Genomic DNA, 22,855 nt, shown 5'->3' with positions numbered 1-22,855 from the left:
TCTAAGCTCAAGAGGTCCCAGGTTTGGTCCCGCCTGTTGGCACTACAAACACACAGGACCACCCTACCGATATGCAAAACAAGCAGCTCTGTTAGGCACCATGAAATTTGAAGCACCAAATTACCCCCTATTTTGTGATGCCTTAGGGAACTACGTAACTCTGTACAGGTGCTGGCTCCTGTGGTCAGCTCTGTCCCCCAGCTGTCTCCTTTACTGGCTCCCATGGCCAGCCCCATTCTCTGGCTGCCCAATCCCTTCACTGCAGGCTGCGCTCAGCAGCTGCTCACTAAGCAGTGGAAAGCATGTGAAGGGAGGCCTGAGGACTCAGAAGGAACGGGGTGGACATGCAGCCGGCTGCCCCCTGCCCCGCCTGAGTCCTCCGGCCCATGCTCATGCCACTCACCACTGCCTGCGCCTCCTGCCTGCACCTCTGAGGCTATATCAGGTGGGCTTCTCTCCCTGTCCTGCTCCTGCCCCCCACAGCTCTGACATTGCTCCCCACTGCTTCTGCCCCCTGCAGCTCCCGCCATGTGGAGGAACCGCCCCCCCCCCCCCCCTTCAGAGGTGTGCTCAGGCTGCATAGGACACCAGTTTTGGTAGGGATAGCCCTGTGAATGCAGGATTGGATTCCCAGTCCATGTCCACACTAGCAAAAAAAGATTCATTTTACCATGTGTTAGCTAACAGGATTTCAATTCTGTTCTGTGGCGGAGCAGTCAGAAGGAAGAAATCATAGCAAATACTAAACTTTGGATTGCGACACATTCTGGAACTGAGCTCTAGCAGTTCCTATCATTTAAACTCAAGAAAGATTTGTTAGGGCAAAGCCAGAGACAATCCATGCCTGCTCATAGCAGGGGAACTGCGAAAGGGTAGCCAACTTCAGCAGTGTTACTGAGCATGCCCAGAGTGTTTGAGCAAGCAGCAACTATGGTGGAGTAGTGATTCCACATGGCTCCCCCACCATGTTGTCTTTGGGTAAATCTCATGTTTCTCTTTAAATAATGGATTCCTGGCAGAACTGCATATTTGGTTGAATACGCGGTTCTGTCAAAATCAAAATGCTTTTCAGTTAGAAGTTTTAAACTTTTGTATTTTGCTTAAATGTAAGCATATACTGAAGTGCTTTGCTAAACATGGATGAACTGCTGATTTTGGGTCGTGATGTTGATTATTAAATCCAGGATACAGCTGTCATTACATTATTAAGTCAATGACACTTAAGTACATGCTTAAATTTCCTGAATCTAGCTCTAAGTGTTTTGATAAGTTGGAGCCCATAGCACAAATTGGGGATTTTAGAGGAGTACTAACCAACATTTATTTTTCAGGCAGTACTTCCTCAATGAAGCTCAGCAGGAAAATACCATTCTATTATCTTGTAACTGCAATTCCTGACCATGCTGTTTATGCCCTATGATCAAAGGTATGACACCCTTGTTGTGGTTGCTTTTTCATTCAATTAACACATCTAAACAGTTCAAAAGTGAAATACTATCAGAGAGTAGTTAAAAATTAATTATTGCTGTTGACACAGTTTTCTCTTGAGATTTTTAATCCTCAGTAATCTGACACCCGTATTACTATATAATGTAACAACATAAAAATGAATACATAAAACGCACTCAGTGTATGAGAGAACTAGAAAGACTTGAGAGAGAGAGAACTTACGAAAGGGAGAGATCTTTTCACTTAGCACTATTCTTCTAGAGCATTTTCCATTGTGGGATCTTAATACACGTTAGGACTATTAATTAATTTTACATCTTGGTGTGGCATAGCAATATTACCACATCTGGAAAAAACAAGTGATGAAGATACTAAGTCATTTTCCTAAGGCCACATAGCAATGCTAGGACAGAGTCAGGAACAGAACCTGGGTCCCAGTCCTGTGGTTAAATTCAGAACAATGCTCCATGTGGATTCTAAGGCCACTGAATTTGAGCACAAATCAGGGCCAGCATGGAGGGAGGGCGGGTAGCTGAATGGGCTGTAACTACCTCAAAATATGCCTTAGTTCCACCATAGCCACCTCATAGCAGCTGCCACTCTCTGGTTGCCTAGTTCTGAAGGCAGTGCTGCTGCAGGAGTAAGCCCAGGTGGGGAAGGGGGTAGAATGCCTGAGTGCAGCCCCTGGCCCAAGTCCTCACATGAGGTCTGGGGCACTCCACAGTGGCCTGGACTGACCCACTTCAGTTTGGGCTCCTGGACCTCACCCCCGCAGTCGCTGCTTCCTAAGGGCTCTTCTGGCTCTGGAGCTGACTCCTCTCTTCTGGGCAGCTCTTAGTGACTGAACAGTTGAAGGGCGGAAGGGAGCTGAAGAGCACCTGCAGTCCTGTGGCCACACGACCAACAGCAGGAGGTAGGGGAGTGCCATGGCTGCCCACACCATGACACCAGCCAGCACAGCAGCTGGCTGGCTTCTAGCCTCCCACCTGGCTGTATGGTGTGGTCTCAGGGGGTAGGAGAAGAAGGAGATATGGCTTGCACTTACCTGAGGAGAAGTAGGAGGTGGGATAAAAACAAGGGGACAGGGCTTCATAGTGAGGGGGCCACAGACCCCCACATTTTCTATCTAGCCCATTTCACACCCCCCCCCATCAGGAAGAGGCCAGCACTACCTCTGAAACATGCTATAAAGTCTGATAGACTGAACACAGGGATGAAAGAATGAGGATCCTAGAATGATGACCCAGTGAACATTTTGTTGACAAGCTTTGTGTAGATTTGTATCATGAGAAATAACACAATTTGTGTACAAATTTCAAATTTGCCTAAGTGGTTTAGGCATCCAGGGTCACCATATTTGAAACTGGCCTTTATATTCAATTTTCAAAAGTGACTAAGGGCCAGTTTTCTAAAGATATTTATGTTCCAGATAGGGGCTTAGTGGGATTTTCACAAGTGCCCAAGCAGAATAGGTACTTAATTCCTATAGATTTCAATTTGCATTAGGAACCTGTGTAGGTGATTTTGAAAATCCCAAGAGATGCTCTCTGCACCTGAATACCTTTGGAAATCTGTCTCTAAATCACTTTTGAAAATTGGATATAGGCTCCTAAGTCACTCAGGCACATTTGAAAATTGTACTCATTGTTTTATAAATAGAACAAATGTTCAGGTCTGGAAAAGGTACTGAGAGTGAAGATGGGAATTGTGTCCCCTGAAAGCTTGTCTATCTCACCAACAGAAAATGATCCAATAAAAGATATTACCTCACCCACCTTATCTTGCTGAATGGAAACATTGTGAGATTCTATTCATGGCCTCACCCTTGTCTACCTATGTGTTGACTCCTTCAGTGAAATCTAACTGCTTGGGAGGGAGGGGGGTACAATTTCCCTCTACAAAAGCTGTGCTGACTCTTCCTTCCACTTATTGTGTTCATCTGTATGTCTGATCTGTCTGTTCTTCACTATCATTTCAACCAGTTTGGCTGGTACTTGTCTGTAATTGCTAGGACTGCCTCTGAAGACTTTTTTTTTTTAAAATCAGCCTTACATTAGCTATTCTCTAGTTAAAGGGTGATCTAAGTGATAGGATACATGCCCCAGTTAGTAGTTCCGCAATATCATTTGAGTTTCTTCAGAGCTCTTGAGTCAACATCATGTGGTCTTGGGGACTTTTTAGTATCAGTTTGTTCTAAAACCTCCTATACAGGCAGTCCCCGACTTACGCGGATCCGACTTATGTCGGATCCGCACTTACGAACGGGGCTCTCTCGCCCCGGAGCTCACAGGCAGCGGTCAGCCACCTCGAATTCCGGGGCGAGAAAAGCTGCTCCCGGTGCCCCTGGTCTGCTGGGGACCGTCTCCAGCAGACCAGGGGCATCGGGAGCAAAGCCACAGCCCCGGCGGGTTTGCTCGCGGTGTCGCTGGTCTGCTGGAGACGGTCCCCAGCAGACCAGGGGCACCGCGAGCAAACCCGCAGCAGCGGCGGGTTCCCGCGCTTCTGAGGCTTTGCCAGAGCAAAGCCTCAGAAGCGGGGGAACACGCCGCTGCTGCGGCTTTGCTTGCGGTGCCCCTGGTCTGCTGGAGACAGTCCCCAGCAGACCAGGGACACTGCGAGCAAACCCGCAGCTGTGGCGGGGTCCCACGCTTCTGAGGCTTTGCTCTGGCAAAGCCTCAGAAGCGGGGGAACACGCCACTGCTGCGGCTTTGCTCCCCGTGTCCCTGGTCTGCTGGGGGGAAGGGCGCAGCTAGTGTGCCCTCCCCCCCAGCAGACCAGGCTTTTGTTGTGGACCCTGGGGCAGAGCAGCTGGGGCGCTGCCGGTTGGTCCCGCAGCACCGCTCTGGGCACTACTGGACCAACCCGGCAGCACCCCAACTGCTCTGCCCCAGGCGTCCTGATTCAGCCGCTGCTGAAACTGACCAGCAGCGGCTGAATCAGGACGCCTGGGGCAGAGCAGCTGGGGTGCTGCTGGGTTGGTCCAGTAGCGCCGAGGAGCTGCTCTGCCCCAGGCGTGCCTGATTCAGCCGTTGCTGAAACTGACCAGCGCTGACTACAGGAAGCCCGAGGCACAGTTGCTCTGCCCCGGGCTTCCTGGAATCAGCGGCTGATCAGTTTCAGCAGCAGCTGACTTGGGGTTCTTAAGTTGAATCTGTATGTAAGTCAGAACTGGCGGTCAGTTTCAGCAGCGGCTGAATCTGGACGCCAGTTCCGACTTACATACAGATTCAACTTAAGAACAAACCTACAGTCCCTATCTTGTACGTAACCCGGGGACTGCCTGTACTAACACCTTCGTCTGGGACAGTTCTTTACATTTGTCACCTAAAAAAATGGTTTAGGATTGGGAATCTCTCTCAGACCTTCTTGCAGTGAAGAATGATGCAAATAATTAATTTAGCTTCTCCACAACAGCCTCCTCTTCCTTCGTTAGCACCTTGAGGGTGCATATACACTGTACCCTTAGTTCGAAATAAGCTACTCAATTTGAGCTATGCAAATTGCATAGCTTATTTCAAGTTAATTCCAAAATAGAGAACTATTTCCTTAATCCTCATGGAACAAGGTTTACAGAGACATTGGAATAGTACACCCGTTATTTCAAAAGCATTTCGAAATAATAGGCACGCAGTCAAGATGCAGAAAATGCTATTTCGGGATACTGGAAGTATCCCGAAATAGCATCCCGAGATGCACCCTGATTGTCCAGCGGTCCCATTCATGATTCGGCAGACTTCTTGTTTCTGAGGTACTAAAAACATTTTGCAGTCAGTATTTGTCCTTTGTTTTTGGCTTTCTTTGACATTTGATGTGCCAGATTGTATGCTCCTTTCTATGTTTATATCCAAGGATGGCGTTAGCCCTTTTGACCACAGCATTGTACTGGAAACTTATGTTCAAATGATTTCCTACCATGACTCCTGTCATAGTGTGTGAGGTACCTGCACCTGTATTTCTCATACATGGTCCCTCAAAGGCAGGGGCGGGCAATAAGCAGCCATGGGCCGGACCACCACTTCTGCAGCTCCTATTGGCTGGGAGCAGTGAACCGCAACCTTCGGGAGCTGCAAGTGCCCATACTTGCAGATGCTCAGGTAAATAAAGGGTCTGGAAGCCAGACAGAGGCTAACTCTGATGAACCACATCCAGCCCCAGTGCCACGTATTGCCCACCCCTGCTCAAAGGCAACTACTTAAGGCATTAGGCTCCCAGCCATCATCTCTCTTGGGCAGAGACATGTGTCTCCTTCCTCCTAAGCAGAGGTATTATGGCTGCACAGCTCCTTGCCTTATGCTGTGATATCCCTAGCAAGCCAGACTGCCCAAAGAGCAGCATCTGTACTTTGCTTTTCTGAGTTACAAGTCACCATGCAGCTCTTTCTCAGCACAGTACATTTATTTAGACAGCAAAAGAATTATAGAGAAAACATAACAACAATAACAGATTCTACACACTTATTAATAAACATACCCGAAATTGCCCATCAGTCTTCTGGGCCCCCATAAGCTAAAGTTATTTCAACCCTTCACTGGAGCTTCCTGTTGGACGGAATGGTCTGTCCATTTGCTCACTCAAAATGAAGGCCCAGACTGAGTCTGTTTACCCTCAGATGTTATGTTGCCCAAGTTATTTATTTCTTGGTCTCTGGAAAACCCATCCTGAACCAGTACATGCTAACCACTGTGCTTCTCTGCAGTTGTTTACAATCACAGCAGTAATCATTGCCTACCATTTTTAGGTTCCATAGGAGCAGTGGTAACTCTTGAATAAAGTAGAATACAATTGTAAATAATAGTAAATTCATACTATTCATAATGGTCTCAAAATATACTGCATGGCTTGCAACATGTTACAATCCCCAAGTCTTCTTCAGAGCCACTGTCTCCCAGGTTAATGTTCCCCTTCCTGTGAGTCTCACTTACGTTTTTTGCTTCTAGTTCTATGACTTTGCATTAGCTACATTAAAATGCATATTGTTTGCATGCACAAATCATTTTATCAATGACTTGCCGTCTTCATTTTTATCACTCCCACAATCTTTGTGTCACCTGCAAACTTTATCAACGATGAAAACGAGTAGTCCTGTAGCACCTTTGAGGCTAGCAAATATATCTATCTATCTTTATATAGTATCATGAGCTTTCATGGGCAAAACTTACTTCTTCAGATGAGCTCTGGCCAGTGGGGTCCAGCAGCTGCTAACTGGGGTGCTTGCTGCCCCCTTGTAGTCATAGGTGAGTATAACCTCCCCTGCTCTCACACACCCTTCTTTCCACTTGATATGAAACACTCACATTCCACGCACATCCCATTATCCTGGCACTGCCAACCCTTGACAAGAGGAAGCTACACACCAAATTTGGTGGTCCTATCTCTTACCATTTGGGAGGAGTTCTTGAACAAAAGGACTCATGGATGGATGGATAGACAGACAAACACACATTTCTAAAATATATAGACAGATTGAGCCAAATTGTTTAACCAATTTTTTAAATCAAATTAATGTATTTCATGTTCATTTTGGATTGTTCTGATCGTTTAGTTAAAATGTCATGCATTATCTAGTCAGAAATCTTACAGAAGTTCTAAGTATATTACTTCTATATTATTACCATTGTCAACCAAACTTCTTGTCTCCAAAAAAAAAAAAAAAAAAAAAAGATATGTTTGAAGAACTGTAGCTTCCATAAACCCATGATGACTGGCATATTACCCTCCTTTAATTGTTTATTAATTGAGTCTTGTATCAGTCATTCCATTATTTTTGTGCAAATCAAGTTCAAGCTAACAGGTCTAGAATTACCTGGGTTGTTCTTTTTACTCTTCTTAAATACTAGCACACCATTAGTTTCCTTCCAGTCCTCTGAAACTTCCTAAGTGTTCCAAGACATTTAAATTTAACATTAATGGGTCAGAGAGCTCTTCTGAGTTACTGTTGCAATGGAAAGTATTTCATCATCATCATACAATATAGTTAGTTAATACCTATTAAGCCCGCTGGCGTGTAGGGCAGCAATGAAGGTTCTCCATTTTTGTTTGTCTTTGGCCATTTTCTCCAGTGTGTCCCAGTTGTAATTCATTCTCTTCATGTCGGCCTCAACAGTACGCCGCTATGTTGTCTTGGGCCTCCCACGTTTTCGTCATCCTTCAGGCATGCAGTGAAGTGCTATCATACGATATGACATCTTTTTCCCAAATACAGAACAGAAATATTTATTTAAGACATTTGCCTTTTCTGAATTATTATTGATAATTCTACCATTGCCATCTAGCAACAGACCAATGCCAAGCTTAGGATTCCTTTCGTTTCTAATATATTTCAAAAAGCTCCTTCTATGGCCAACAGAATCAAGGACATTAAGTTTATCCTTGTGTCCTTTTCTTCTCATCAGTTTTTTACAATTCCTAGCTTCTGATTTGTATTCCTTACTATCAACATTCCTTTTAATTTATTATATAATGGGTTAGTTTAGTTTATTTTTATAGCTGCTTTCACTTTCCTACTTTCACAAGTGCAGTCTTCTTTTCTAATTGTTAGATTATAGTGTTCTGGGTATCCAGTAAAATGTGCTTAAACATTTCCCAATAATCACTCCGATTTTGCTGTTCAAATCCCTCTCCCAATTGACGGGGTTCAGAATTCACTTTCCATTTTGTAAAATTGGGCCTTTTAAAAGTACCAAGTGTCTAGACTACTTTGTACTTTATTCAGTCACATAAAGGTACAGGAAACCCTTTCTATTTGCAGTGGCTGTGTTCTGGCGCCACCGTGAATGGCAAAATTCACGAATACTGGGAGCCTCAACTCGCGGTCCCCCGTGCTGAGCTCCCTGCAGCTTCTGAACTCACCCCAAGTTTGGGAGTCATGGGGAACTCTCTGCAAATTCTAGAAGCTGCAGGAACACTGTGGCTCCAGGCAGCTGCAATGAGTTCCTCGTGGCTCCTGGGCCCGCCACCCTGCTTGCAGACCAGGACAGGAGACCCTTGCAAAGTGATCAATTCCTTTGTCAAGATGAAATCTAATACAGAGCTCTCCCCATGATGGATGCAACAGTTTTTGACTTAGGAAATTGTCATCTATAATTTTTTAGAAATTCTGAGGCTATTTTAGTACGGCAGCAGTATCTGCCCTCCAGCATATGTCACTCAGATTGATGTCTCCCATAATAAGGCAGCATTGTTTCCCCTACACATTACAGGTAGGTGCTTAAGGAGCTGTTTATCCTAGTAATCCTGATTTGGTGCTCTGTAGCAGACATCTGCTAGTACTCTATCATTTGGTTTATCTGTTAGAACACTGATCCATAAGCATTCAGGATCATTTGCCTCTGAGTTGTTAGTGACTTGGAACCAAATAATGCCATCTTGGACAATAGATTGCTACTTCCCTCCTCTTTTGCCCACTCAATCCTTCTTAAATAGGCTATAACCATTATTTTTAACATCTCAATCATGCAAATCACTCACCAGATTTCAATAATACCAACTAGATCAAATTTATATTCATAAATAAGCAATTCCAATTCCTCATTTGCTACCTAGGTTTTTACCACTGGTTTATAGGCAAATTAGATACTTTCTTCTAACTAGATAACTTCAGGTGGTCCCAGATGTATCTCTGTCATGCTGGCAAATCAGGTGACAGCTCTTACCAAGCCTGTAGGCACAAGCTCAGCACTGACAAATGTATAGCTGGAAACCAGACCAGCTCCCCTCTATGTTAATATTGTTTAAGATAAGGGTAGATTTATAAGGATGTGTTTAATGTTCAGACTCTATAAAATGCTTGTAAGTTGCTGCATTCCTTAATCCTACTTATAATGCTTGTATTCTAAACTATAAGGTAAAATATAAGTTTGTTTTATAATTGTAAAAAAGCCTGTTCTGCACTTGTGAAACGAGATGGGAAGAGTGGCTCCCTTTCCTCATCCTGGAGAATGATCAAAATTCAGTGGGCCATTGTAAGACAAAAGCTTTGTTGATTTCCCCACCCGCCCATGGAGAAGTACGTGCAGAAGGCCTCATCTCATTTTGAATGCTGGAAGAGGGAAATAAAGATAGCTGATGTGACAATTTTTCATCTCTTTGCTGTTTGGATTCTTACAAGGGCTGGAGCTAAGATACAAAAATCAGAGATCCTGAGGGTCACTCTGGGTTAACCTTGAGAAGACATTCAGTGTTGACAGATTACTACATTTCAGCTACATCACCTTTTGGAACTACAGACTGAACTAATTCATGCATATATATTCCCTGCGTTAATCTCTAAGGGTACGTCTACACTGCATCAATAGTTCAGACTAGGGATGCAAATGGAGACGACCGAAGTAGTTAATGAAGCGGGGATTTAAATATCCTGTGCTTCATTAACATGATCTCGCCGGCGCGCTAGTTCGAATCACAGATGATTTGAACCAGGAAGTGCGCGCCAGGACGCGTTAGTTTGGACTAAAGCCCTTAGTCCGAACTAACATTACTCCTCAAAAAATGCCCAAAAGGGCTTTAGTCCAAACTAACGCGTCCTGGCGCGCACTTCCTAGTTCGAATCAGCTGTGATTCGAACTAGCGCGCCGGCGAGATCATGTTAATGAAGCACAGGATATTTAAATCCCCGCTTCATTAACTACTTCGGTCGTCTCTATTTGCATCCCTAGTCTGAACTAGGGATGCAGTGTGGATGTACCCTAAGGGCATGTCTACACATCAGTGTTATTTTGGAAAAACTGACGTTATTCTGAAATAACATAGTGCAGGTCTACACTACAAACCATTATTTCAAAATAATGTTAAGCTGGAGGACTTCTTACTTCAACTCATGGTAACCCTCATTTCACGAGGAGTAAGGGAAGTCGAAGGAAGAGTGTTCTTCCTTTGACTTCCTGCTGTGTAGACAGCACCAAAAGGAGTATTAAGCTATTTTGACTTCAGCTATGCAATTGTAGCTGAAGTTGCATAGCTTAATTTGACTTTTGCCCTGCTGTGTAGATGTACCCTAAATAACTCTCTCATTTCTTCTTCCTAGTTAATAACGCCTTGGTTAGATTGTATACCAGCTTTGTCTCTGAGAGACAAAGTACAAATTTATCTGGGGTGAGTGGTCTCTTGGAATGGGGAACAATCTGAATATTTAGTGATTTTTGATGCAAGTGACTGCTTAACCAGGGACCAAAATAGACTGGAATGCCCAAGAGGACCGTCTGTGATTCCATGAGAAGACTGTTACAGAGATAGAATCATATGAATGGAAGGGACCTCAACAGGTCATGAAGTCCCGTCCCCTTCACTAATAGCAGTAGCAACCATCATCTAGACCAGTGTTTCCCAATTTTTTTTGACCACGGAACCCTTTCAAACTCAGAAAAATGTCAAGGAACCCCCTAGCCAGGGATTAAATTTGTCGAGCAAAAAAAAAACCACACACACAAACACACACGGACTGCCAGTACACAATTGGTAGTAATAAGATGCTAAATACGGTCATGAGATCACCATTCATTTAAATTCAACATATTGAATATAACACCATTCATTTATATTCAACAAAAATCATATTAAATATGTACAAAAAATAAAACTATCAAATAATATTAATTATATTCATAGTTTTCAATGCGAAGAGTGGTTTTTCTAATTTTCTTGGCAAATTCTTTTTATATTTGGTTTAATACTAGAAAGTTGGATTCGCATATCTGGCGCAGCATTCAGTCGATTTCTGTATTTCGTTTTCATTGCTGCATAGTTCGAGAACCCAGTTTCGCACAAGTATGTACTGGCAAAGGGTAACAGCTGACGAATTGCGTGTCTTGATAAAGATGAATATTCTTGACTTTGACATAAGTCACTCCAAAATGTAATCAGAGAAATTTCTTTAAATTTTTGTATTAATTGGCCATCTGAAGCGATTTCAATTAGGTTTTCATAATCTTGTGTAGAAAAACTGACTGGCTTTTCTGTTAAACTTAATGGATTTCGAATCCAGTTATTGTTGTCATTGATGTTTGGAAAATACTTAATGATGTTCGTGTATAAATTGCAGAGATGATCTGCAATGTCACTGCAAATATCTTCATCAAGTTTGTATCCATTTTCTTCAAGGAAATCATTCAGAATTGGTAAACAATCCAAATCATTTCGTCCTACAGATGAGATCCAAAACTGTAGCTTCCGTGACAATGACAAAAATTTTGTCTTTCGCATTAAAAATATTTACATTCTTTCCTTGCAGCGACAGATTTACTTCATTTAGTTTTGTAAAGATGTCTGCAAGATACACAACTCTAGATAACCACAAAAAGTCTGTTAAACGATCAGACATTTGGAATTTGTGATCCATCAGATTTGCGGAGAGCTCATGACGCAATTCAAATAATCTAACCAGCACTTTTCCTCATGATAGCCACCTGACTTCTGTATGTAGAAGCAGGGCTGTGTGCTGACTACCCATATCTTCACACATAATTTTGAACAGTCTTGATTGTAATGGTCGAGTTTTTATATAATTAATAATCTGTACTGCTTCATCCAACACATTTTTAAGAGAGGGAGAAATATTCTTAACTACCAGAGCGTGTCTGTGGAGAATGCAGTGACTGCTGGTGCAGTTTGGTGCTACATTTTTTATTCGTGTTACAGCGCCAGCCACTGTTCCTAGCATTGCTTTGGCACCATCACTGCACACATCAACACATTTTTCCCAGCTTATTTGATGTGTTTTCATAAAGTTATTGATACAATTGAATATATTCTCACCAGTTTTATTGGTTTGCAAAAATTCACATAAAAGTAAGTCTTCTTCAATAGAACTATTAAAATCATAACGGACAAATACAAGCAGAACTGCAAGACCTGCAATGTCAGTGGACTCGTCTAATTGTAATGCATATGCATCACATAAATGCAGCCGAAAAATAAGCTCCTTCTCGATGTCAGCAGCAAGATCGTGAATACGACGTGTGACAGTATTGTTTGATAGTGGCACAGCCTCAACTTTTTTACTAGACTCCTGATCCAACATACACATCACAATATCTTTTGCGCGTGGTTTTATGAGTGATTCCCCAATAGTGTGTGCTTCTTCGGCGAGCGATATACGATAGCTTACTTTGTAAGATGCCTCTGTTGCATTTTCATTATCAGATTTGGCAATTTTTGATATGAAGAGTTTACTTTTTTCAAGCAATTCAAGCTTTTGCTTAAAAAAACTAATGTCTTTATCTTTGTATTCTAGATGATTTGTTTCAAAATGTCTTCGCAATTTAGCAAGTACTAAACAACTATTAGATAATATTTTGTTGCACACTACATACTGGGCACCGGGAGCATCTTCATTTCCATTGCTTGTGAATCCAAATGCCAAATAGTCCTCACAATACCTGCGTTTCTTATTAGTCAGCTGAAATTTTTCATAATTAACTTGAGCTGCCTCAGTATTTTCCTTGCTGGTTTCAGTAAAAATATTGGAGTTTGAAGTACTCACTTTTCTCTTTAAAGTTCCTTCTTTTAACCAACGATCCATGGGGAATTTTGATATTGGATTGAATTTTAAACTTAAAGTCACACACAGGAGCCACGTGTCCTCACAGTGTGTATGGGGATTTGTTCCGATCCTCACAGTGAGTAGGAGTTCCGGTGTCCCACTCACTGATAGTACTCCCCGCCCCCTCCACACACACCCATGCTGCCTTTACCACTGGACCTAGCAGCAGCAACAGCTGCTTGTCCTGCTTCTGCCCGATCAACCCAAGATCCCTCTCCCGCATCCCCCGCTGCCACTCTGCTTTTTCCGGTGGTAAAAGCAGAGCGGCAGCGGGGGACGTGGGAGAGGGATCTTGGGTTGATTGGGCAGAAGCGGGACAAGCAGCTGTTGCTGCTGCTAGGTCCAGTGGTAAAAGCAGAGCGGCAGTGGGGGACGCGGGAGATGTCTGAAAGGGGAGCGGGGAAGGAGCCAGAGTCTTTGCGCACCAGGCTCCTCTGTCTCTTTATGGGCGGGGGGAGGGGAGCGTTCGGGTTCTCGCGGAACCCTTACGTTCGCTTCGCGGAACCCCAGGGTTCCGTGGAGCACCATTTGGGAAACACTGATCTAGACCATCCCTGACAGTTGTTTGCCTAACTTTCTGTTAACAACTTCCAGTGATGGAGATTTCACAACCTCCTTAGGTAACTTATCCTAGTGCTTATCTATCCTGACAGGACATTTTTCCTAATGTCCAGCCTAAACCTCCCTTGCTGCAATTTGAACTCATTGCTTCTTGTCCCATCATCAGAGGTTAAAGAGAATAATTTTTCTCTTTCCTTGTAACATCCTTTTATGTACTTGAAAACTGTTTTGTCCCTTCTTTTCTACTCTGAACATACCCAATTCTTTCAATCTTGCCTTATAGCTCATGTTTTCTAGACTTTTAATAATTTTTGTTGCTCTTCTCTGGGCCTTCTCCAATTTATCCACATCTTTCCTGAAATATGGTGCCCACAACTGGACACACTACACCACGAGGCCTAATTAGGACAGAGTAGAGCAGAAGAATTACTTCTTGTGTCTTGCTTATATACCATATCTGCTAATTCACCCTAGGATGAGGTTTGCTTTTTTGCAATGTCACACTGTTAACTCATATTTAGCTTGTGGTCCACTATGACCGCTACATCCCTTTCATCAGTACTCCTTCCTAGACAGTCACTTCCCATTTTGCACGTGTAAAATTGATTGTTCCTTCTTAAGTGGAGTCCTATGCATTTGTCCTTATTGAGCTTCATCCTATTTACCTCAGACCATTTCTCAAGTTTGTCCAGATCATTTTGAATTATGACCCTATCCTCCGAAGCACTTGTTATCAGCTTGGTATCATCTGCAAACTTAATAGGCATACTCTCTATGCCATCATCTAAATTGTTGATGAATATATTGAACAGAACTAATCCCAAAACAGACCCAAAACACTTCCAACCCCCCCTCCTAGCTTGGTATCATCTGCAAATTTAATAAGTGTACTCTATGCCATTATCTAAATTATTGATGAAAATATTGAACAGACCCAGAACTGATCCCTGTAGGGCGTCACTCAATCCTTCCAGCTTGAGTGTGAACCACTGATAAGTTATCCAACTAGTTATAGCTACTATAAGAGAGGTACATATCTGGGTTATATTTTCTTAGTTTGTTAATGAGGAGGTCATATGAGATTGGATCTAAAGCTAGATTAAAGTCTATACCATGTCTACTTCTTCCACCTCTTTCCTACAATGCTCATTACCCTGTCAAAGAAAACTATCAGGTTGGTATGACATGATTTGTTCTTGACAAATCCATGCCATTTCTTATCACCTTATTATCTTCTAGACGTTTGTAACTGGATTCCTTAAGTATTAGCTCCATTATCTTTCTTGGTACACAAGATAAGCCGACTGGTCTGTAAAAGATCCAGAAATTTACATTTGTTACTGGAACATACCTGCCAGTTTGGAGTGTCTGTCCTGTTTTTGATAATCTCTCTGAGGCTGGCACTCATGCAGATGAACCATTCCAGACACTGTGACAGTTTTCTTGAAGGGTGAAAGGTTAGTTCATTTCCTCTGAAACTCCAGGATGGAATGGGATTTGTGACTGAAGAATCCTCTTGCCCAAACCACATTCAGTAGCTGGAACAGCCATGGCAATGTATTGCGTCAAAATCTTTGATCAAGTCTATTCAGACCTCTTTGGCTAGTGCCATGTCATCCTAACCTGTCAATTCCAATAGAATATGGCAAGTTTCAAATTAAGAAAATATGATCAGAAGCTGGACTCAGGAAAAATTATGCCCTCATATGCAACTGGTCAGGCATTTTATAAGGTTTTTTGAATCCTTCATTGAATCCATTTATCTGTTATGGTCTAGTAAATCTTATAGGTTTGTTTTAAGATAGTATTCCCAGTAGCAAGACCTTAGCACTTTACTTTACATTGAAGATGCCTTTTTGTTATATTTATACCATGATGCTCCCACAATCAGGTATTCCCAGATTTTATGATTCCACAAAGTACATAGAACCTAACTAACTTGCAGGTCATTGGCAAGTCAGAAGTACAGTGCATTTGGAGTAAACAAGAGAGCACTGGTTTATAATGCAGCTTGCAAAGCAGAGGGTGTGACGGCGCATTGGGGGTCCCCCGTCTCCTGCACCCCGAAATGGCACAAACAGACTGCACCGGCCGGTGGAATAGAGGAAGTTTATTGCCTCTCCAGGATACAGCACAGCACAGATGTAATCTGGTCACAGAGCTGGGCTAGGATGCCTCAGGCCCCCTTGAGATGGGGGGAGACTGGGCCCCTAAACTCCAGCCCCTTTCCCTAGGCTGTCTCCTCCATGCTCCCAGACAGCAACTAACCCACACTCTTCCAGCCCTGCCCCCCAGCCAGGGTAGCATTCCACCTTCCTTTGTTCCTCTCCATGGGGGTGTCTGGTTCAACAGGTTTGGCATCACCTTTGCATAATGAGGTTTTCCCTGCTGGGTCTTGCTCCAGACAGCAGAGGTCACCACAGCCCAGCAAGTACCCCCGCTACGTCACAGAGGGCATGTTTTTGTTTTGGATGACAGGATAAAAGCTGTTTCTTTCTAAAAAGAATACAACTTTAGTATCTGCTAACATCTGCAAGGAGTTCCACAGGTTGACTGTGTGCTGAGTGAAGAAACACTTCCTTTTGTTTGTTTAAAACCTGCCTATTAATTTCATTTGGTGACCCATAGTTCTTATATTGTGGTAATAAATAAATAAATAACTTTTCCTTATTCACTTTTTCCACACCAGTCATGATTTTATAGACTTCTATCATATCCCCTGCTTGGTATCCTCTTCTCTGAGTCCAAGTCTTTTTTATCTCTTTTCTTCATATGGGACCCATTTCAAACCCCTAATCATTTGTGTTGCCCATTTCTGAACCTTTTCCAATGCCAATATATATCTTTTGAGATGAGGCAACCACATCTGTTCGCAGCATTCAAGATGTGGGCATACCATGGTTTTAGCAAATCAATGTACCATGAAACTACAGGGAAGCACAACTATTATGTCATAGTTTTCTTTTTTTATTATAGACTTTTTATCCACATGAATGATAAAGAAACTACAACAGAGTTAAATACCTTTTTTGATAACAGTGATTATATTCTTAATTACACTCAATATTAAATTGTAAAATATTTCCAGAAGAGTACAATCTTAATTCATACAGCAGGCAAAGTACCAGAGGATGAGGAGGGGGGGACCGGGAGGAAGTGGGGTGGGGAGTGTTAGAATTTCCAGTCTGCTTTTTAAAAGCACTGTGTATGGCTAATGCTTTTCCTTCCATTCATCCAAAGGGGATTCTGGCCCATCTGAGAAGACACGTATTTCTTTCCATCAAAACAATCACTATTCAAAAGCAAAAGATGAACTTGCAGATGCTTCCAGTGTTTGTGGCATTGAAAGATTCAGCAGTTCCTTTCATTGCTTCTCCACATGATTCAGAAGCATTTTCTCAGACCGTCAAGTTCAGTTGTCCTTCTAAAAACACCGAGACTTAAACTTTGGTACCACCAAAAAGATCCAGGACAGGCAATTTTTGATGTTTGTCATTTGTTCTTACTAATAAATGGCTGCTACATTCTATTTAACATGGTTGTCCATGATGCTTTGAGGTCACTTGTCCTTGGGCTCACAGGAACCTGAATGTTTTGCTTGCATTTTAAATTCCCAAGCCCTTCCATTTCTCAGTCTTTATACAAATCAGATTTCCGAGTAGCGGGTTGTATCTTACAAGATAACAGCTTCAGAAGATCCTGTACTTCTGTTATTAAAAGAGAGAGAGTGAAAATGAGGATTTATCGATGTCAGCACTTTATTTCTTTACTCAGTTTCAAAAAATGTCTCTATCCCTTTTATTTCCCCAACAGTAAATTCAACAATGGAACATGTAAAACCGCACTTCTTCATTACAGGGGTCATCTAGTGGTTAAACCAGGGGACTGGATTTAGAACTCCTGGGTTCTATTCTTGGTTCCCTATGTGATTTCAGGCAAGCTGCTACCTTTCTTATGCCTCAATTAAAGCCATCCATGAAGGGGGATAGAAATAAGTTACCCACTTCACAGGTATTTTGTTAATGTCTGTAAAACATTTTAAGATCCTCTCATTAAAGGAGAAATGCAAAGAGTTGTGAACAACATGTGGTCAATACACCACAGTACAGAGCACAGGCATTTTTCCATTTCAGGGCAGGTGAAGGTAGCAGTGTTACCGAGCGTACAAAGGTTTGCTAAAAGAGATGGAGCAATCTCTAAATACTGTAGGATGGTTTATTGGAAGGAGGCTGAACATTGTTATAAGAAGCTTTTCCCCCCTGGAGGCTCACAATACACCTGCCAGCAGTGGAAGGAAAGCTGATACTTCAAGGGCCACCCTCATCAGACACACTGGGCATTAATTGAGTAGCCAGGGGCTGCTCAGCAATGCAAAGTTGCTTCACCTCCTTCAGAGCAATTTTTGCATGTGTGCATTTCCTTTTGAGGCAACTCCTTTTGGCTTGGCACACAGAGAATCAGAAATTACTTCTACCAATATGATTGTGATTCTCTGCTTGGCTGATTTAGCTTAGCATTTAAGTAACTGCTAATCTTTCAGAAGCACTAGGGCCTACTTACAGAAATCCCTGCTGTCTGCAGGGAGGTCACAGAAAGTAAAAACGGCATGAGAAATGCATCCGGCCTTCGCTCTTTCTGCATGTCAATTGTGATGCTTGTTCTGATGCCAACATCCTCTCACTGGTGCCAAGAGCTTCTGTGCATGGAATGTTTAGGGTTACATGACCTTTAGCACCAGAGTGTTACAGGGCTAATGCCATGGCTTTTCTTTTAGATCAATCCTTTATTGAATTACTCTAGTAGAGGTCTCCTCCACTTAAGGATTTTTTTTAGTATTAAATGTATTAATATGTTTTAATTATATTTTAAATTGGTATTTCATACAGAATCTACTGGAAGGTACTCAATATGATGATGAGAGAGTGGTAGAAGAAGCTATATAGAATAGAATATGAATGTTACATCAACCTGTGTAACCAGCTATGCAATTGCTTGGGGGCAGGGCGCATGAGTTATCTGTCTAGCAACTCTCTGATTATGTCTAAGTTTTTTATTTTTAAACCAGTTTTTTCCAGCAAAGAACTGGCAAGCTTTAAATAATCTATGTTATCAAAACCTTGTTCAAATGCCCCAGACTTTCGCCATAATTCCTTTCCATTGAGGATTTCCATGATCGCTGTGTGTAAATAGAAGCTCTCTTTTTTCTAATCTTCCTATTCCCTCTCTAGGGATTTGTTCAGCAGCACCACAATCCAGAATTTGTGACATGATAATTCATCACCGATCCTACATGCTTTGTCCCCCTCCCAGCCTTCGTTTCTTTGCCAGAAAAATAAGAAGCTAGGGGCATCCACCACCTGGTAATGAAATCTCCAAAGCTGCCTCATCTTCCCACAACTTTGGGAAGGTTATTCATCCTGCACTGCCTTTCTCTCAGATCCATACAGGAGTTACAGGGCTAATGCCATGGCTTTTCTTTTAGATCAATCCTTTATTGAATTACTCTAGTAGAGGTCTCCTACTCTAGTAGAGGTATCCCGAAATAGCTATTCCTCATCTTTTGAGCAAGCCTTTTATTTTGAAATATAATGGGCTTGCTATTCTGATGTCTCTGTAAACCTCGTTCCATGAGGATTAAGGGATATTTTGGAATAGCACTCTATTTCTAAATTAACTTGAAATAAGCTACACAATTTGTGTGCTTAAATTGCATAGCTAATTTCAAGACAAAGGGTGTGTCTACCCTGCACCCTTGAGTCCAAATCCCTCTCCACTCTGCCTATGCAATGTTCAAGACTGACAATTAGAGAACATTGCAGCACCTAGCAATGGCTTTGGAAAATCGTAAACCAGGACAACATTGTGATCAACATCAGGAAGAGACGGTGGAATTAAATTAGCCAGGTACAAAGCACCACTGCAAATGTTAATTATTTTTAAAAAATGATTAAGTTTTGGAAGTCCTTAAAGACCACATGTAGCCTAGCAATATATTGATTTCCTTCTCCTTCCAGGCATTTATAGCATGCTATCCCTAGGAAAACCCAAATCCTGACCAAATCCCACATGTATAGGTGAACCCCTATACAAATACTGTCAGAGCGGTGACTAAGCCATAGTCAGAACTTTCAGGATAGTACTGCTAGCATACTTCTGCCTAACACAATAAATCTCTTTAATACTTGCATAGGCAGCAATCAGAAATGTGAGTTAGTTGCCAAAATACATGTTCCTTTTGAAAAAGTTCACCTTTTAGCTTTTGCTGAGGTGTGCACCGAGCTTTTCTTTCCTGATCAAGCTTGCTGCATAGGGAATCTGCAACAATACAGAGACAAAACCAATGTGATAAGCCAAAAATTTGATGATAAGGTGTCAAAGACAGATCCTTCAATACGATGGAATCCTTGGAAGCGAATTTATTTTGCGCCTCACTGTAATATTTTAGGACAAGCTGTTAAGCAGTTGGTACAAATACAAGGCAGACACAAAATGAAAACAATATACCATGTCTTACAGCAAATCAATGTAGTATATAAGATCAGAGACTTTTTTTAAGTTATAGCAAGTCATCTAGAAAAACCACCAAACCAACCTTGCAGCAAAAATCAGCTGCTGTGTAATAAAGTGGACAAAACTATTTACCTCTTTACAGTTGGAACAAACAAGAGCATAGGTCTCATTCTCTACTCAATCAACATAACTTGCTTGACTTTATAAGTTACTCCTTGATTTACACCACTGGCCTTACATTGGAATCCATAACTAAATGAAAAATGGAAGAGAACATAAAGAGATACACATGAGAAGAAATTGTGGCTGGGAACGATTTGTGCAATAGGCTTTAGAATACAGCAAAACTCAGCCAGCATTAACATTTTGTCATGTTTGGAAATTAAAACTATTAGAGGGTTACCATTATTTGACATTGGCTGGAATGTTTTAAAGTGTATTCCTAATGATTGCAAAATGTGCCATGTAAGGACACCAACAGGTAATTGCACATGAAGTGACCTGCTTTTGCTTTCAGATACACCAGTGACAATCAAGAGTAATTTCAAATAAACCAGTGTATGTGAGATAGATCAGTCAGGCCTGAAGTTACATGAGCAAAAGAGTAACTAACTGTGCAAATGTATGAGAGCAGTCAATGATCCACTTTGCATCTGCAAATTTGACACAGGAAGACATGGATTTACACTCCAATACATACATTTTGTAGTCTTAAATTATGAAATTATTTTTGAAAAAAAATATGACCCTCTCAGTTGTCCTAAATTGTATTAATTTAGGCCCTGTTCTGATATTACACAGAACACCCAGCATCCAAGATTATCTCTATGTTTTATATTCAGGGTATCAGTGTACTTGGGAAAGTTACCATACCTCAGTGTTATCCATCTTCGAATGTGCCCTGTACTGTAATCATATCTAGGAATAAATGAATGACCTGGTAATTCCCATGACAAGACCAAATTAAAGCTTCCTCATCTCAAGAGCTAACCCTGGAAACTGATGAAGAGAAGCCAGTTTGAAAGTGGCTGGATACTACCATAAAGTGCCCAGAAGTTACGACAATGAGCTATCAAAGAGAACAAATGCATGAGCCTTCTTAGCTCTGGTCACTCAAGAAGTAATCTTGCTCCCACCCAGGTGCAAACTGCATGAGAAGGGTGTGTATACCCAACATAAGGGGGCGGACGGACAGGAAGAGGTGTCTTAAAAGCTTCTTTTACCATTCATGGCAGGAGAAGGCTACTGGAATGTCCTACTTTCAGATCACAGTAGAGAGCTTTCCACTGGCCCTGTACTATTTGAACCTAGTGATCTTCAGCATAGGGTGAAAGGCTTCCCTTATTTACCCAGGCTGGTAAATTAGCAGCCTTTCAAGACAGGAATTATATACATATACTTTAAAGGGTGACTTATCTGGATGATTCACAGTCAATGCTGCTAAACTGACTGTGAGATATCCAAACACTAATACAATAAGAGTTTCATAAGTAATTAATCTGCACTGTTCTCATGAGAAGGTGTAGACATCTTGGCCACACATGTCATTGCTAGTAGGCAACATCCCCTTGGGTAGCTGACAGGAATGCAGGTGCTCTGGCAAGGTTTTACAGAGCAAGACAGCATAACAGTTTCATATTGTCACAAGTTACCTGTTCTTAAATCATTTCTCAGATATATTTGAGATTACAAGCTTTTCCTCCACGTGTGTAAGCCTGTCCATTTTAGCTTAACATTTAAAAATGTGATTGTAGGCCAGGAAATTCCAATTTTGTTAGAACATAAGAACAACCAGACTGGATCAGACCAAAGCTCCAGCTAGCCCAGTATCTTGTCTTCTGACAGTGGCAATGCCAGGAGCCTCTAAGGGAATGAGCAGAACAGGTAACCATCAGTGGAGCCACTCCCTGTCGTCCATTCCCAGTTTCTAGCAAACAGAGGCTAGGGACACCCTCTGTTCAGCTGTAGGCCAGTAACGAACCTTCTTCTGCTTTCATCTCTGGAAGATTCTCCTTCAAGACTCCACAGCTGCAGTGGAACTAACAGAGTTTAATGCTCTTCTCTGACAACTGGGTTCTCTTTTTATGCTTTTGCGATGGTGGCCATGATAGTGATAAGAAGAGCAGGAATGACCCTTAAATAGGGATGAAGATCCGGTATGTTCCTTACATACAAGGGCACAAGAATGTGCACCTGCACCAGCAACAGTAAAGACGTTTCTGTGCACCATCCACTGAGGGTGGCTCCATCATTGTGTCTTAATACCATGTGAAATGCACGTGGTGCTGACTTGAAATTGCTACCTGTTTGGTTCAAAGTTGGAATCTCCACTTGTCCAATGCCCTTGTTTTAACTCTATATCTGAATAATCTGCTTAGCTAAACTGCTCCAGACATAAAATTAGTGAGAACATGGGTTAGCCAACAGAGCCAGCCTCCACAAAGACTATTCAGAGGGAAAGAGACATGCTGCAAAAATTGTTTCTAAGAGCCAGACTTTCAATACAGTCTCTATTTATGCATGTGATATTTTTGCCTAAAACCAGGTATCCAAACCAAAAAAGCATCCATTCACAAACTTCCATTTAGCAAGTGACAATTTGAACAAATTCAGTGCAAATCGGTTTGCAATGGAAGGGAGTGTTTCTCCAGTGTCTTCCACCTTGTGCAATCATTTAACTACTATGGAGAGTAAGCATTAAACTCTTCCATTATGACTAGGTAGTAATGTACACCGATATTAGTGCAAACTGATTGCACAAAGTGCAAAAAAGTGACAATTGGATATGGTATGTATATA

General features: G+C 42.0%; 1 protein-coding gene and 1 long non-coding RNA gene across 6 annotated transcripts in view; one reads left to right on the top strand and one right to left on the bottom strand.

Moving 5' to 3' along the window:
• LOC142829991 (uncharacterized) overlaps positions 1 to 22,855 on the top strand; it is a 42,689-nt gene that overhangs the window by 17,840 nt on the left and 1,994 nt on the right. For 2 of the 3 annotated variants that reach the window (XR_012904992.2, XR_012904991.2), the window contains 2 exons: positions 1,332 to 1,426; positions 16,787 to 16,923. This is a non-coding gene — a long non-coding RNA (uncharacterized LOC142829991). Of the gene's footprint in view, positions 1 to 1,331; positions 1,427 to 16,786; positions 16,924 to 22,855 lie in introns of those variants that run through there. The other variant, XR_012904990.2, reaches the window with a different exon arrangement.
• Positions 16,493 to 22,855, bottom strand: part of SKOR2 (SKI family transcriptional corepressor 2) — a 51,386-nt gene continuing 45,023 nt past the window's right edge. For all 3 annotated transcript variants that reach the window (XM_075932705.2, XM_075932704.2, XM_089779458.1), the window contains 2 exons: positions 19,796 to 19,861; positions 16,493 to 17,253 (listed from right to left, as the gene is read on the bottom strand). In XM_075932705.2, the coding sequence (XP_075788820.2) occupies positions 19,799 to 19,861 (63 nt within the window). In that variant the 3' untranslated portion in view covers positions 16,493 to 17,253; positions 19,796 to 19,798. The remainder of the gene's footprint in view (positions 17,254 to 19,795; positions 19,862 to 22,855) is intronic.

The sequence above is a fragment of the Pelodiscus sinensis genome, chromosome 6 (genome assembly GCF_052426305.1).
Source record: "Pelodiscus sinensis isolate ZL-2025 chromosome 6, ASM5242630v1, whole genome shotgun sequence".
Classification (NCBI taxonomy): domain Eukaryota; kingdom Metazoa; phylum Chordata; order Testudines; family Trionychidae; genus Pelodiscus; species Pelodiscus sinensis.
Note: the sequence above shows the minus strand (reverse complement) of the source record. Positions and strands in the feature narration are given on the sequence as shown.